The sequence below is a fragment of the Camponotus floridanus genome, unplaced genomic scaffold (assembly GCF_003227725.1).
Source record: "Camponotus floridanus strain SB8 unplaced genomic scaffold, Cflo_v7.5 scaffold120, whole genome shotgun sequence".
Taxonomy (NCBI): domain Eukaryota; kingdom Metazoa; phylum Arthropoda; class Insecta; order Hymenoptera; family Formicidae; genus Camponotus; species Camponotus floridanus.
Window position 1 is genome coordinate 61678 of NW_020229238.1, and position 16587 is coordinate 78264.

Consider the following 16587-nt stretch of genomic DNA (forward strand, 5'->3'; position numbering starts at 1 on the left):
AATACATAGGTTTTTATAAATCAATACATTTTCATTATATTTTCTGTACACACACACATATATATGTTTTAAAAAAATAATTGAATTTATTAGAGTATTAGAGATTTGTCAAAAAGTAATAATTATTTCAATTTTGTTTCCAATTCTCTCTTTCCCTCCCTTCCTTCCTCTCTTTCTCTCACTCACTCACTCATTCTCTCTCTCTCTCTCTCTCTATCTAAAGTACACGTGTATGAAAGATAGCAAACTATAGCTAGAGTTCACTACTGACTTATGTGTTGCACACAGTCAACACATCCAGCTGTAAAAACATGTGCATAGTCGGTGTAAATTGATCTCAATAAAAATACCAAATTATTTAGATAAAACTGCATATGAAAATATTATAATTCACACAATAAAAACAAATTTGATCTTTAGGAAGCAAGAATTAAAAAGCAATATCTGTATACATAAAATGTCACAATATAACCTCGTTGATGTAGGATATGTTTACCTGCATTTCCTGTAAATGAAAATAGAGAATGGATCACGAGGACGAATTCCTTAATGCCTTCTTCACTCAGGTTGCTCAGTTGTGCTCCGAAAAGGCTAAGGAAACAGTTGTGAGTAAAAATAATAAAAATAAAATTTGTGATAAAAAAATTTTAAGTGTTATATGCACTAATAAATATAATATAAATTTAATTCAGGAAAAAGAAAGGGAATCATGCAAGCAGATGCAAATGGGTCCATGGGGAATGCTTCTGCTGCATCTACCACAGATAGTTATAGCGGAGCGTTCATATGCAGATTTAGGTTTCCTTCACACTAAAAATAAAGGCTTCCTTAGGAAGGATGTATGTATCCAGCAATTAATTAAATTGACAATTTAATTATCAAATTTTAACGTTAATATTATTGATAATTCAATTATTAAATTTTAACGTTAATATTATTTACAGAATTCTCTAAAAACTGTATACGAATCATTAAAGGCTGATTTAAAGAGATTAGAGGAAATGACGAGGGGAACAAACTCTATAGGTGCAACAGTCGCAAATGTTTCCAGTCAACTCTGCCAATTCATCACGGCAAGAATCCAGCTGATAGATTTGTCAGTATATCAATATCTCATTTATCTGTCTTTAATCTCATATTTGTAACTCTTACATTACAGTTATGAGAGAATGTACAATATGAGTACAAATAGCAAAGTTATGAAGCATCAAGAATTACTGCAATGCATAGAAGGAATAGTAGAGTGCCATTTATTATCCTGTTCTCATTTAGCATTAATCGCTATTAAAACAAGTTTAACGTAAGTATTATCCTTGCATTTCTTAGAAATATGAACTTTGACTTTTAATAATTAAAGTGGTTTAAGAGATAAAAATCCAGGAAAAGAAATTAAAAAAGGCTAGTAATCACAAGCATTGATGTACGATACAAATATAAAGAAAAATTAGTATTAGTATATTAAATAATAATCATAATGTTCAAGAGAAATGATGAAACTCGTATAAAAATTACATAAAATTAAGCGCAAACGTTTCGATTTCATCCAGATCCTTCTCAATGCTGTACATAAAAATAATAATATAAAAGAAATAGAGACGCTCACAGAAATGTAATTTTTATATAAATAATATTATTATAATATTATTATAAATTGCTTACCTGCCTTGTTTTTTAATTTCTTTTCCTAGATTTTTGACTTATAATATATGAAAAAATTTAATGTAGTTTTTTTCATTCAGATTGGAATGTGAAATATTAGTACAATTAATGAAAGCGCAAGTAGAAGTTCAAAACTGGAGGTTTCTACCGACTCTAATGGCCCTTTATGGAGCACAAGCGCGAATGTCAGCTTGGGAAAGAACTTTGCAAAGCAAGGAGGTTAGCGATATATCGAATAAGAGAACATTAAAGCAGTTTTTCTAATATTATAATATTAGAATATTATAATATTTATAATATTCTAATCTGAGATCTTTCAGTCTTGGAAATTGGGTTTTGGCGCAACATTTCTCAAAGCCAATCAACAACCAGCATTGTATCAATGGCTGGTGAAACTACGCAGTGCCATATTAGCTAAATGTTCTTTGTATTTTCACACTACTTTAAGTCAACAAGCTAGTCCAGGGGAAATGAGAAGTATCATGAGCAAGCAAAGCGTGGATTATTACCACAAGTAAAATACAGATATACCATTGCTTACATCATATATATCCAACATCTATCTAATAGACATCTTTTTTAGGATACAGAGTTTTCAACGAAAGCATGATATATTAGCAATACTGATAATTTTCGATTCGAGAGGAACTGAAAATTCAGGTTCGGGATATAAACATCCAGGAAGAGGAGCAGATGTACTTCCGAATTTCCCTGTTGTTGTTTGTTGCCCTAACGTAAATAATAAATTTATTAATTATACATATTATTAATTAATTTAATTTCTTTGTGGAGATAAAAAAATATATTATTATTTGCACAAGTAATATATACAAGATAATAATATTCTGTTATAATATTCTATTGTCTTATGTAATAATAATAATAATATAAATTAATAATATATTGTATATTATTAATAAAATATTTTTGAAATATTGTATATTAATAATAAAATATTTTTTTCAGACATTTATGCAAAAGTCACTAGTACATTTGGATAAAATTCAAACTAAGATAAAGGAGCGTCAAGCAGAACTTCTTGCTATGGACAAAGTTACATATCATAAATGCACAAAGGTACATCAGTTACAAAATAATTCTTGAAATAATTCTATAAATCATAAATTACAAGTGTGTGTTTGCAGGATTTGTGTACTTATGCTTTCTACAATACTGATCCCAGAATGACTCTCGTTATTATATTTGAAAATGGGAAACAAAGGGATAAAGAAACTCACATTACATTATTCATGACAGATCTCTCTATGCACATCAGGTGTAATAAAATTTATGAATGCTTGAAATTATCAAAGTGAGCAACTGTATGAAAATAAATTATACCAAAGACTTGATTATTACAATCGAAAATAAATTAATTTCTCTATAAATAGCTGCATAAAAATAATGAATAAAATTTATATTATATTTATATAATATTTATATAATATTAATTTATATTATAGTTATTAATTTTATTTATTTATTTATTTATTTATTTATTTATTTAATTATTTTGAGAAATTATTCTTTTCCTTCCATTCTTTGTACTTTTAATGGAACCTTAATTTATAGATATTGCTCGGGTGAAATTAATTTTGCAATTCGTATAAATAAAGAATAATTTATCAAAAATATATAAATAAAAAAATTATTTTATTCATGTTAATATCGCTATAATTATAAGTTCTTCAGAATTTTTCGAGCAGTCAATAGTATCCAGCATCTGCTGGATATTCTTGCTTTCCAGAGATTAAATTATTTTTTTTTATTCAGAATAAATTGGACAGAAATTTTTGAAAATCAAGTCTCGTTTAATATCGCCATCTATATCCATTTTGAAGATTTGAATCACGTAGCCAAATTTATTTTCTAACCTTATAAAACGCGAACGTGCGGACATAAATTTGACAGTTTTTCAAAGTGTTTGAAAGATCGTCATTCACAAGAAAATTTGCAAATATGACGGATAATAAGAACGATAAGGCGAAAGTCGACCTTGGGTTGCTCGAGGAAGACGACGAATTCGAGGAATTCCCTGCGGAAGGTACACATCTAGATTTGTTGATATTTTGTTGCGTGATATTAACCTCGAAATCGCTGATTCATTAACTAGATTGGACCGCGAAGGATGAAGACAGCGCGGACATCAGCGTTTGGGAGGATAACTGGGACGACGATGACGTTGAAGACGATTTCAATCAACAGTTGAGGTACTATTACTTTGGCAAAAATTTTTGTCAAAATTTAAGACGAGCGATCCAACCTAACATTTACTCTGCTCTAGTTAAGAATTATTATATTATTATTTAAATATATTATAATATATATTATATTATATTATTATTTTATATATTATTTAAATATATTATATATATATATATATATATATATATATATATATATTATAATTATTTAATTGTTATTATTATGTAAAATTTATAGAGCGCTACAATTGTTTTCAGAGCACAACTAGAGAAACAGAAAGCAAGTGAAACAACCAAGGAAAGTTAATTAGATATTAATACGTTTAATCTTATTATCTTACATAATAAACATATATTAATTAAATATTAAGTCTGTGTATACGTCTAAATTTAATTTCATATTTACTTCGTACGATCTTTGGAATGTAAAATAAAGTTATAATTTGTATACTTTGTACAATATATGCACCATATGTTTTGCAGATACATTTTCTGTAAAATGCAGAAAATGCAATTTCTTTGTGTGTGTGTATAAAACTTAATTATTAAATATAAATGCTTAGTATAAATCCAGAAATGCATATAGTGCCTTCCAAGTGACTCGTTTCACCTTATTCAATTGGTACGAGCCATTATTCTCTAATGGAACAAATACTTGGCATGTCTTATTGTAAATGTATAATCAGGTACAGTCTTTATTTTAAAAAGTCTGTCAGTTTTTGCGAAATGTAAACAGTCAACACATATTCTACATATATATGGCACACATCAATTCTTTTTACATAAATATTTTGATATATCTTAATGACTTTCATGTATCATTAAGAGAATAAAATAATGTGCAAATCTTGCAAAATACTAAATGATTTTTTGTCTAAAGGATTGAATAAATATTGATTTTAAATTAAATTAAAATTAATTAGTGGTATCTTGATTCGTTTTACAGGAAACCAATAGTTCTGATATTAACGCATCTAACATCTGCATGTTTAAATCCATGTTAATCTTCTTGATTTCATATGAACTTAATAAATAATTCAGAGCTTTGTGTACATTGTCCTCACCAAATATGAATTTTACACTGTATGAGATTTTTTCTTTTAATGTGTGCACCAACTTGTCTTTCAGTTGTGCATTGGTTTCATTTGTGACATTGTTATGTGATACATCGGAAAGTAATGAGGAATTACTCAAAGAGTCAAACAACCTAAGAATCATTTTCTGCAAATAAAATTAAAGTTATAAGAAATTCGTAAAAAATACAATGCTTTTTTTTTTAGATTCAGTTTCTCACCTGCAAGATTGGCTCTGAAATGTTTCCTAATAGCAATTTAGTCCATCTAACAACTGCTTCTTGCTGTAATGTATTATTACTAGCAATCCCTGTCAGAAGCTCACAAATCAGATCTATGGTTGTACATGTCAATGTCAGATTAGAATCCAACTCATCAATTTCATCTGGAAAATGTAATTCACTTTTTATTATTATAAATGATAATTTTTTAAGTGCAAGAAAAAAGACTATTATTACTATAGCTACCATCGTACGAAGCGTTAATAGTTTCCCACCAACAATCCAATAACTCTGAACTGCCACTGGTTTCCATCGAGTCAACCGCCTCATAAGCTGTGTCTACCATACAATATTCTGTTCTTTCTGCGATCAATTGCTGTAATTCACAAGCTAGACTTTTCTACAACAATGGATAGACATTTCAAAGAATATTTTTACAATATATTTTATTACATGCATAATATATTATTATTATTATTATTATTATTATTATTATTATTATTATTATTATTATTATTATTATACAGGATGTTTTAGACCACCTATATCACCCATTTATAAACTAGAGAAGTGGTTATTTCAAAAGAATAAAAACATTTTCTTTATAAATCGGGTGCGCTCTATCGAATGGTGATATTTTCAACTTCTGGTTCCGGCCGAAAATAGGCGATTCAGACCGAAAGTGCATTTTTTTAAATGGAACTTCCTATTTTTTTATTGCATATTCTTGTAACTTACCTCGAGAGCTTTCCAAAATACTATAACAAATTATTTTTCCATGAAGTACTTTTCGAGTTATGAGGCTTGAAATCATTTCTTAATTTTACATAAAATAAAAATAAACCATAAAATATCTTGTAAAATATTCATTTTTCGATTATCTTATCTTAATACTTTTATGTACAAAATAATGAGAGGAATCAATTGGTGTAAAGAAAACACATAGTTATTTCTATGAAAAAATATGTAATTTGCAATTAATAATTCCATATTTTTTCTTAAAAACAACTGTATGTTTTCTTTACACCAATTGATTCCTCTCATTATTTTATATATAAAAGTATTAAGATAAGATAATCGAAAAATGAATATTTTACAAGATATTTTATGGTTTATGTAAAATTAAGAAATGACTTCAATCCTCATAACTCGAAAAGTACTTCTTGGAAAAATAATTTATTATAGTGTTTTGGAAAGCTCTCGAAGTAAGCTACAAAAATATGCGATGAAAAATAGGGGGTTCCATTTAAAAAAATGTACTTTCGGTCTGAATCGCCTATTTCCGGCCTGAACTAGAAGTTGAAAATATCATCATTCGATAGAGCGTACCTGATTTATAAAGAAAATGTTTTTACTTTTTTGAAATAACCGCTTCTCTAGTTTTTAAATGGGTGGTACGGGTGGTCTGAAACAACCTGTATACTACAAATATGTGTTGTTCATGTATTATATTGTTATATATTTGAATAATTAGTATATTTATGCTGCAATTTTAGGTTTTATTACCGATTTTATATCCTCGACAAATCTCCAGGGTATGTCAGACAAGGGCATTAGAGTAGGTAGAGGAGGAGCTTCTTCTTCATGATCCATTTCGAAGCCCGGTACAACTGTCTTCAATGTATTGAAAACACCAGTTACGGTCTTAGCCAAAAATCGGTCCAAACGAGGCGCTATTGCATCTGCTTTTTTGCCCGCGCTACTGCTCGGCCGAAGAAAGTGACGCAATTGAGGTGGACACTCATTCGCTAATCGCGTACACAGTGTCTTCAAATATACTTCCAGTTCGATCCGCCCACCCTCGGGTAATACTAGGTCGGACATAATATTAGCTAATGATGGAATCTGGAATTTACAAACATGATTAAATTTAATTATATATTTAAGTTATTATTTTTCTGTAAAGTTATATATTTAATATTTAATATTTTTAATATTTAATATTTTTATATATTTAATATTTTTAATATTTAATATTTTTATATATTTAATGTTTTTAATATTTAATATTTTTATATATTTAATATTTTTAATATTTAATATTTAATATTTTTATATATTTAATATTTTTATATTTTTATATTTCTTATAAATATATATCTTACTTCTTCTAGACTGAGGTGCAATTGAACAAAATCAGAATATAGTCTCCTGACAGTAGCAGTAGTGGTTTCAAATAAATATACTCCATGTTGTTCGACATCGTCGAATTGTATGCAATAGAATAATTGTTGCGAACCATCCGTTGCGGTATGAAATTCAGTCCATGGAATTGATAAATTTGTAAATGGGCATCCTTCATATATCACATAAGATTTTTCTTCGGCATGCCTGAAATTTGCAGATGCATATGTACCTGATGTATTTGATACTAAGTGGCATTTTTACTAACAATGGTGTGGTTGCTGTAGACTTCTGTTGTAATAGATTTCTAAGCCTAGCAATAGTCGTGGCGAAATCTGTTGGTTCTTCATACACTGGCGAAATCTTATCCTCATCCAATTCCAGATCTGTTATGCTATCTCCCCAGAGGCCCCTGTGCTCTGTAGTGGAGAGACCCTCTAAACATAGAGACGATCTTTCTGGAGTTGCCGTTATAGCTGCATTTTCATCTTTACTTGTAATATTTGCAGATGGACTAGATTTAGGTGCGGATTTTGGCAACTGTTGCGGGATCACAGCCGCTGTCGCGGATACGATGCCATCGCTCAGAGCAACAGTTATAGTACCCTGAAGGAATGATTAAATTTTAATATATATCTTTTAATTTTCATAACATGATACTTGCATCATCGTAGTGTACATTTTGCTTAGTTGGAGTAGCGACAGCATTATTTGTAGGAGTTTCCAATAATTGCAATAGATTCTTGATCAACCAATCTGGGCAGCTTATTGTGTCTATTGTTATTAAGAGCTTCTTTGCTAAAATGGATAACAAAAGTTTGCATGGTGATGAACTGGTTAATTCCCATTGCAAAAACTCTTGCGCTAGAACAGTGACTAAATGATGCAACATATGTTCTAATATCGACGCACTGCGAGAACCAGGATGTAAATATTTATATGCTTCCTCCACGCTGGATGCAGCGCCCTTTTCGACTCGACGTAGTGCCCTACGGAATGTACTGATAAGCGACGAATTCTTGCCAAGAACAAAACTATTAATAGATGGATTCATACCTACGATATTCCTTTAAGTGTAACAATAATATATTCGCCAACTTATTAACGAGTTTTATTTTATCTATTAAATTAGCTTTCAAAACAAGCCTCGTCAAGAACTTGTCCAACAAATCTTGCGCTTCGTTAGGGAACGACTTGTCAGTACTGATATTTTTATACCAAATTTCTATACACTTTACATCAATTTCTCGTATTGTATCCATTATCTTCTCCTTTTCTCTTTTTGTTAAAGGAATGTCGTTCTTACAGGAATCTCGTAAGATTGCATTATTATTGCACTTAGCGCTAGCTTTTTGTGAAGGACTCTTCCCTTGGTCTTCACTATCGCTTACATAAATAATTTCTGTACTCTTATTCTTGTCTATTAAAGAATCCAAATTCAGATAATTCACTAGCCTCTTGCGGATCCACTTGTTCATAAACTCAAAAGTAATTGGACTATTGGCTTTCAATGTGAGACGTAATAAGCAACAGCTTAGCCATACTGATAAAATTATAATAAATACACCCCAAGAGATGGAAACATATATCGGCAGAGGTGTGAGATCTGTCCATCCTTCTACAACTAAGGACAATACTGCAGTTGCTATACTAGAAACTAATAATATTTGGTTCAACCAACTCATCGGTATAACATTCTCCATTCTGCATTTGCTGGTGCTTCTAATTACAGCTATATAAATTAAACCTCACATTTTTTGTTACAGTATCCAGAACCTGTTGCAAAAAAAATAGACACTCTTAATCCTCCACTTGTTATGCTCTGTATCTATCACGTGTCAAGGTAAAAAAAAATTAAAATTAAAATTAAATTTAAAAAAAATAAAATAAAAATAAAATTAAAAAAAAAATAAATTAAAATAAAATTAAAATAAAAATAAAATTAAAAAAATAGAATATTCTCGATCGGAAAATCGATATATTTATTTAAAACAAAAGGAATGTGTGTATGTGTGTATAAATGAAAAACAATTTGGTGAGTCAACATCAAACATGTGTATTTTGGAGCAGTAGATGGACTAACATATATATATATGTACAAATAGGATTAAATATACAGAACGAAGAAATTTAGTTATGTAACGTACATGGGACACTAGAAAATTCGGACACACATTTATTGACAATTCTGGAAACCTACCAGGCGTCCATTCTCTCTTTCGTGGAGCTGTTTGCCATTCCTGGCGCTTGCTCGCGAAGAGGTTAATCTCGTCAACGAGTTGAAGGATCGCGAGGAGGCTCGTGCATGCTTTATGAGTGTGTTATGACATATCCTTATTGCACTCTCTCCCTTTTTTTTACGTTGATTCGTTCGCGTAGCGATCGTCTGTCAACATTCCCGTTACACGACGCGATCATAGATCAAGCATCCTTGCAAGATAACCAGCCGTGATTCATTCCCGAGGTCGAATCGAGTCTCGCGTTTTACTCAACCTACCGCGCTCATTTATCTAGGCGTTCCAATAGAAACTCTGCTACCTGTATCACCTGCGCTCATCGAGAAGTTGATCTCGGTATCGGAAACTTGTTGGCGGCGCCACGCTATTTTAATTAAATTTTTTTTATTTTTCTTTCATATTAATTTTTATATTAATTCAATTTTATATTATTAATTAATTATTTAATTAATTAATTATATAATTATTTAATACAGTTTTATATAATTTCAGTTTTATATTAATTTTCAGTCTTCAATTTTTAAGGATGTTTTGTATCTATTTTCAAAATATTGAGAATTTTTTTATTTTTCTTTCATATTAATTTTCAGTTTTATATTAATTCAGTTTTATATTAATTAATTATTCAATTAAATAATTATATAATTATTTAATTCAGTTTTATGTAATTTCAATTTTATATTAATTTTCAGTCTTCAATTTTTAAGGATGTTTTGTATCTATTTTCAAAATATTATTGAGAATTTTTCTTATTTTTCTTTCATGTTAATTTTCAGTTTTATATTAATTCAATTTTATATTATTAATTAATTATTTAATTAATTAATTATATAATTATTTAATTCAGTTTTATATAATTTCAGTTTTATATTAATTTTCAGTCTTCAATTTTTAAGGATGTTTTGTATCTATTTTCAAAATATTGAGAATTTTTTTTATTTTTCTTTCATATTAATTTTCAGTTTTATATTAAATCAGTTTTATATTATTAATTAATTATTTAATTAATTAATTATATAATTATTTAATTCAGTTTTATATGATTTCAGTTTTATATTAATTTTCAGTGTTCAATTTTTAAGGATGTTTTGTATCTATTTTCAAAATATTGAGAATTTAATGAAAATTGTACAAAATGCTCTTACATATGTTTAGAATCTTCAGTACAATTTTTAAATCGATTTACTAAAGTGTTCACAAGTTATAAATTTTAATTTGCACCGAATTAACATGTGTTCTTATGGGAAGCGTATAACTACGTCGATTCAAATGACAAAAACACATGGAAATAATATTCAGAATTTGTTTAAAATTTGCAAAAGTTTAGATACGGAGGAAATATTTGGTCAAATAATATTATACAAATACTAACTGATTAAAAAGATATTAAATATAATTTAATAAAGTTAGCCATGTATCTGTCACAAGGCGAAATTCTCTGCCAAAAGTTAATCATTTCGATAAACAAAATTTCGGAATATTTAAGTAAAAACGCAATAAATATTAAAAAATACATCTCTGCACTGTAACTAAGCTCAAATTGTAATATTCCACACAATTTCTTACTCAAAATATACTAAAAGTGGATATATTCGTCAATATTGATTTTCAGCTACTTTTTGCTGGGATTGTACAAAACATCCTTAAACAAATTTTTAATTTTTTAATATTATTATTTTTGGAAATTATTAAAAGCAACTATTTTGTATAACAGAGTTTTCAATATTGAAATATTTTGTATTTAAACTTGTACAAGTTTTCATTCTTAGTTGGCGCAATTTTTTTTTATATTATTATTTTTGTAGGATATATTATAATTATATTAAAATAATCTATTATATATATATACTGCATAAACTTTTGGCACCTTTCTTTTATGATAAAGTAAACATATATTGTACTTTTGTATATACAGGATGTCACAAACCCGTACACCCCTTTTAAAATGAAAATAAATGGCTTTTATGAAAAATCGCGAACAATTTTTAAGTAAATCGAGTACGCTCTATCAAATGGTGATATTTTCAACTTTTAATTCTGACCGGAAATACGTCATCCGGATCGGAAGTTGAATTTTTTTAGGGGAATATGGTACTTTTTATTACAGATTCGAATTGTACGTGAAAAAATAAGAAACTTTCAATATTTTACTAGATATTTTATGGTTTATGCAAAATTAAGAAATTATTTCAAGCCTCATAACTCAAAAAAGTACTCAATGAAGAAATACTTTATTATAGTGTTTTGGAAAGCTCTCGAGATAAGCTACACGAATATGTAATAAAAAATAGAGAGTTCCGTTTAAGAAATTGATGGTGATTTTCACGTGACTTTCAAATGACTCACCCATGTATAATCATTGCCACTATCTGATGGCCCCCTTCAAGCCATACAACTTTTGTTTGAAACATTTCTTTCTAAAGTGCATAATTTATGAAATATTCGATCGGTCCGGGACTTTTGGGACACCCTGTATATTTCTTTTCCCCTCGCTTCCATCTTTACGCGCGCGCTCACCCTAATTTTAGTGCTCGAGAAGGGAGGGATTTTAAAGTAAGAACCGCAACCGGGATTCTAGGAGGGGCTCTATTTTCGCTATTTCTTCAACCGCGTGGGTATCGCGCGTATATTATTGTATTTCGCTGATCCTATTGAGTTACGCGCATCCCCGGCACGTGGCCGACAATATGGCGCGCCAAATATAACGAGGCTATCGCCCAAAATACGCGTAGCCCGTTGCTCATGTATGGTCTAAAGCGACCTGAAAACGATATAGGTGCGAAGAAGAGGAGTTCTTACGGCGTTTTTTCCACCGAGAAGGAGCATTTCACATTCTTACCTATTCGTTTCGACGCTTTTCCTCTCTCTCTCTCGCTTTTTGCGGCTAAGATAATGTTACATTTCCTTTAAGAGAAAAGGAAAAGAAGAGTAGGCGATGGCAAGCGGATTTTTAAATTTTAAATTGTAAATTTAAATCATAAATTTTATATATTGTTTTTTTTTATTTATATATTTTTTATTTATATATTTTTTATTTATATATTTATATTATATTATATATTTATATTATATTTATATTATTATATATTTGTATATTTTTTTTATTTATTTATATTAATTATATATTTATATTTAATTATATATTATATATTTTAATTATATATATTTTCCGATTTTGAAACTGTAGAAAAATTCGCAAGAGCACAGATCGGCTTGCTCCGGTCTACATTAATTCTGGTCTCTTCTTCAGCATCTCGAATAAAAAATGTCATCAATGTCTGCATATGTTTGATATTTAGAATATTTTAGAAAATTTATATTTATATTTTCCATTTCGAAAAATTCGAGATGACACGTGGCATTATGTCATCCGCTTATATTCAAAAGCTCAATATATTCTAACAATTGTGCGAGGATGATGAGTTTCTCTTTTGCAGATCCAATGGAGCTGTCATCGCGAGAACAACATTGGTGAAAAATCATACTCTAACGTGGAGTTATTACATAACATACGATTTTATTATCATTGTTAATTAATCGTAAGGTACAATAAGAACGCGATTTGCCGGACAGCCATGCTAGACGTGGCCGACATCGACGTGGCCGGATGTGCTTCGTATCCCTCGTTGTTGCTGTCGATAATCATGTTACGAGTGTCGCAAATGTCAAACTTACGCGATCGTCTGTCTGTGTGGTAGATATGTATGCGTACGTTTACACGTGTGGGCGGAGGAGGACTCATTGCTCGGGTTGTCGAAAAGATGGTAAATTAATTAATTAATTAATATTCATAATCAAATAATCGTGTTGTATAAACTATTAAGTATGGTAAATGTGTAGCATAAAGGCAGTTGAGAGAAAGTAATAAGTTTTTTTCTGCGATCTCGTCTGATACCCCATCTTCCTTTCTCATCTTTCTCCTTTTTTCCTCTTTCTTTTTGTCTCTCCTTTCCTTCCCTTTTCTCGGATGATGGATATTGTATAATTTGTAAGGGCAGGTCTAGTGTATCGAAAAGGAGATAGATAAGGGAAGGAAAAGAGTCACGGCGATGGTGCTTGAATGGACGTTTGATTGACCCTCGATGTATTCTTTTAGAAGCATTTGCGGTGGACGATGCCAGGGCCAGACTCGTCGTATTCTTGCTTGGAGATCCACATTTGCTGGAAGGTGGACAGAGAGGCCAGGATAGAACCGCCGATCCATACGGAGTATTTCCTCTCAGGTGGAGCGATGATCTTGATCTTGATGGTTGAGGGCGCGAGGGCAGTGATTTCCTTTTGCATACGATCAGCGATACCGGGATACATGGTGGTGCCACCGGAGAGAACGGTATTAGCGTACAAATCCTTACGAATGTCGACATCGCACTTCATGATGGAGTTGTAGACGGTCTCGTGGATACCGCAAGATTCCATACCCAGGAAGGAAGGCTGGAACAGAGCTTCGGGGCAACGGAACCTCTCGTTACCGATGGTGATGACCTGACCATCAGGCAACTCGTAGCTCTTCTCGAGAGAAGTGCTGGCGGCAGCGGTCGCCATTTCCTGTTCAAAGTCCAAGGCGACGTAGCAGAGCTTTTCTTTGATGTCGCGGACGATTTCTCGCTCAGCCGTGGTGGTGAAGCTGTAGCCTCTCTCGGTGAGGATCTTCATGAGGTAATCGGTAAGATCGCGTCCGGCCAAGTCCAGACGAAGGATGGCATGAGGAAGAGCGTAACCTTCGTAGATGGGTACGGTGTGAGAGACACCGTCACCGGAGTCCAAAACGATACCGGTGGTACGACCGGAGGCGTATAGGGAAAGGACGGCCTGAATAGCAACGTACATAGCCGGGCTGTTGAAGGTTTCAAACATAATCTGTGTCATCTTTTCACGGTTAGCTTTCGGGTTCAGAGGTGCTTCGGTAAGGAGGACCGGGTGTTCCTCGGGAGCGACACGCAATTCGTTGTAGAAGGTGTGATGCCAGATCTTTTCCATGTCATCCCAATTGGTGATGATACCATGTTCTATAGGATACTTTAACGTCAATATACCTCTCTTGCTTTGAGCCTCGTCGCCAACGTAGCTGTCTTTTTGACCCATACCGACCATCACGCCCTGAAAAACGAGATATTTCATGTTACATAAGCGCGTTTCAGAAGATACATTAACAATATATGTCCATCTTTTTCTGAATTTCATGAATCTAATAGCATTTTCGGCTGAAGCAAATTTGGTTTAATCGTCCCGGAAACGATTAAATTAGTTTTAATTTTTTAAGTTTTAATTTAAGTTTTGATGGAAAATATACATGAATGTAAAAAGCTTGAAGCAAAGCTTAATATCTTTAATCGTTCTTGGAATGATTTCTTTCAAAATTTAATTTATACATGTATTGCGTTAATTAAAATGAGACTTTAACAACTACTTAATTTAATAATAATGTTTGTAATAATAATAATGTTGGTAAATTTATGAGATCAGATAGGCTTCTAAATATTTCTCTGACCAACCTGATGACGGGGGCGGCCGACGATGCTAGGGAACACGGCACGCGGTGCATCATCCCCTGCGAATCCGGCCTTGCACATACCAGATCCATTGTCCACAACTAATGCCGCAACATCATCGTCACACATCTTGATTAGCTGTTAGTTTCCTTTCTGAGAACACATATTGAAAAGACATTTCATAAGGTAAGTTATTATATCATTAATTTAAAAAATCTTGGGTAATCAAATAATTCATTAAATTAATTCGACTAATCTTAATTAAATTGCATTTCGAATTAATGCAAAGAAGCTAATTTTTCACAATTTTTAGGAGATGTAGAAGATATTCACAGAATTAATTTTAATTAAAGAATCGAGACATGGGACATAATCGACTGCTAAATAAATTTCAAAATTATCGTAATCAATGTTCACTTGTGCACATCTTGATTAGTTGTTTCCTTTCTGAGAACACATATTGAAAAGATAATTCATAAAGTAAGTTATTATATCATTAATTTAAAAAATCCTGGGTAATCAAATAATTCATTAAATTAATTCGACTAATCTTAATTAAATTGCATTCGAATTAATGCGAAGAAGTTAATTTTTCACAATTTTTAGGAGAGAATTTGTAGAAGATATTCACAGAATTAATTAAAGAATCGAGACATGGGGCATAATCGACTGCTAAATAAATTTCAAAATTATCGTAATCAATTCACTTGTGCACGTATTCACCAGGTATCACTTCGCGGCTTGTTCAATCACGCAAACCTCTTCGGATTCGCTTCGCACCCAATTTCTCCCCTGGGGAATTTCCGGAAAATATTTAATACAACACGTTCCTTTGAATCACTTGCCGTGATCGAGAATCTTCACGAAGAAGATCGGAGGAGATTCTGAAAGATGGTGCGCCCAAATCGAAGGGGTTGCCGTGATTCGCGGGTGCGACTAAGCACGGGGATTATTACCGTTTGCTGATGCAGAGCCGAGAACGAGAGAGATCGGCGGACGATCGCTCAGGATCGCGTTTTGTACGTCGTGCAAGAGACCGGCGAGAGCGGCGAGTGGCGCAGTGCCGGCTCCGTGGGGTCCCTTTATCCATATCGGTCGGCGGCCGAAAATAGCGGTCCGCCCCTTACATGGAAATCTGCCGTCAGCGTTAACGTTGGGCCGGGAGCCCGCGTTGCCCGTTAGAGTCGGCCTAGTCCTTAGTCCGCCCTAAACAGAGGAGCTCCGGTGGAGGGAGAGAGAGGGAGGAAGACGTCGAGACGTCGACGCGCGGCAAATACGATGACAACTCGGTGGTGGCCCCTGGGTCCAAATAAGGACTCGTCACGAGCCAGGGCTGTCGGCTGCCGCTGGGGGCCTCGACGAAGGGGTGAAACTCGAAAGGAGAGAGGAGGATCAATGGAAGGGATCTCGAAAGGAATATGAGAGTTTGAAGTAAATGTGGGATCCAATAAGGACCTGAACGAGATACGAAGGACGTGGATTCCGAGGAAGGGATTCGCGAAGGCAAATGAACGCTCAGAAATATATAATTTCGAAAAGACAAATTTCGAAGGACTGATTTTTGAAAGCGCGAAAGGATC

At 32.1% G+C, this 16587-nt stretch overlaps 4 protein-coding genes across 5 annotated transcripts; 2 read left to right on the top strand and 2 right to left on the bottom strand.

Annotated features, from left to right (window-relative positions):
* Positions 1-260: 260 nt before the first annotated feature.
* LOC105258153 (KICSTOR complex protein C12orf66 homolog) lies at positions 261-3009 on the top strand. The gene is made up of 9 exons (XM_025415433.1): positions 261-605; positions 693-839; positions 945-1096; positions 1160-1300; positions 1740-1878; positions 1980-2173; positions 2243-2393; positions 2626-2736; positions 2805-3009. The coding sequence occupies exons 1-9, from the start codon at positions 525-527 to the stop codon at positions 2973-2975; spliced, it is 1287 nt and encodes a 428-aa protein (XP_025271218.1). The 5' UTR covers positions 261-524; the 3' UTR covers positions 2976-3009.
* Positions 3010-3519: 510 nt separating this feature from the next.
* On the top strand, positions 3520-4444 carry LOC105258138 (26S proteasome complex subunit SEM1). The gene is made up of 3 exons (XM_011269225.3): positions 3520-3703; positions 3773-3869; positions 4122-4444. Exons 1-3 carry the CDS (start codon positions 3619-3621, stop codon positions 4168-4170), a joined length of 231 nt encoding a protein of 76 aa, XP_011267527.1. The 5' UTR covers positions 3520-3618; the 3' UTR covers positions 4171-4444.
* Positions 4445-4628: 184 nt separating this feature from the next.
* Positions 4629-9835, bottom strand: LOC105258139. Of its 2 annotated transcripts, none has more exons than XM_011269226.3 (9): positions 9482-9835; positions 8338-9057; positions 7946-8270; positions 7550-7887; positions 7263-7488; positions 6664-7002; positions 5404-5557; positions 5158-5321; positions 4629-5084 (listed from the first exon to the last, which is right to left on the bottom strand). In XM_011269226.3, the coding sequence occupies exons 2-9, from the start codon at positions 8982-8984 to the stop codon at positions 4779-4781; spliced, it is 2499 nt and encodes an 832-aa protein (XP_011267528.2). In that variant the 5' UTR covers positions 8985-9057; positions 9482-9835; the 3' UTR covers positions 4629-4778. The 2 variants fall into 2 exon arrangements, with proteins under 2 accessions (XP_011267528.2, XP_011267529.2); XM_011269227.3 differs by having other exon boundaries at positions 7961-8270; positions 9482-9834.
* Positions 9836-13495: 3660 nt separating this feature from the next.
* LOC105258142 (actin, muscle) lies at positions 13496-16168 on the bottom strand. Its single transcript, XM_011269232.3, has 3 exons — positions 15964-16168; positions 15011-15160; positions 13496-14615 (listed from the first exon to the last, which is right to left on the bottom strand). The coding sequence occupies exons 2-3, from the start codon at positions 15134-15136 to the stop codon at positions 13611-13613; spliced, it is 1131 nt and encodes a 376-aa protein (XP_011267534.2). The 5' UTR covers positions 15137-15160; positions 15964-16168; the 3' UTR covers positions 13496-13610.
* Between the last annotated feature and the right edge of the window lie 419 nt (positions 16169-16587).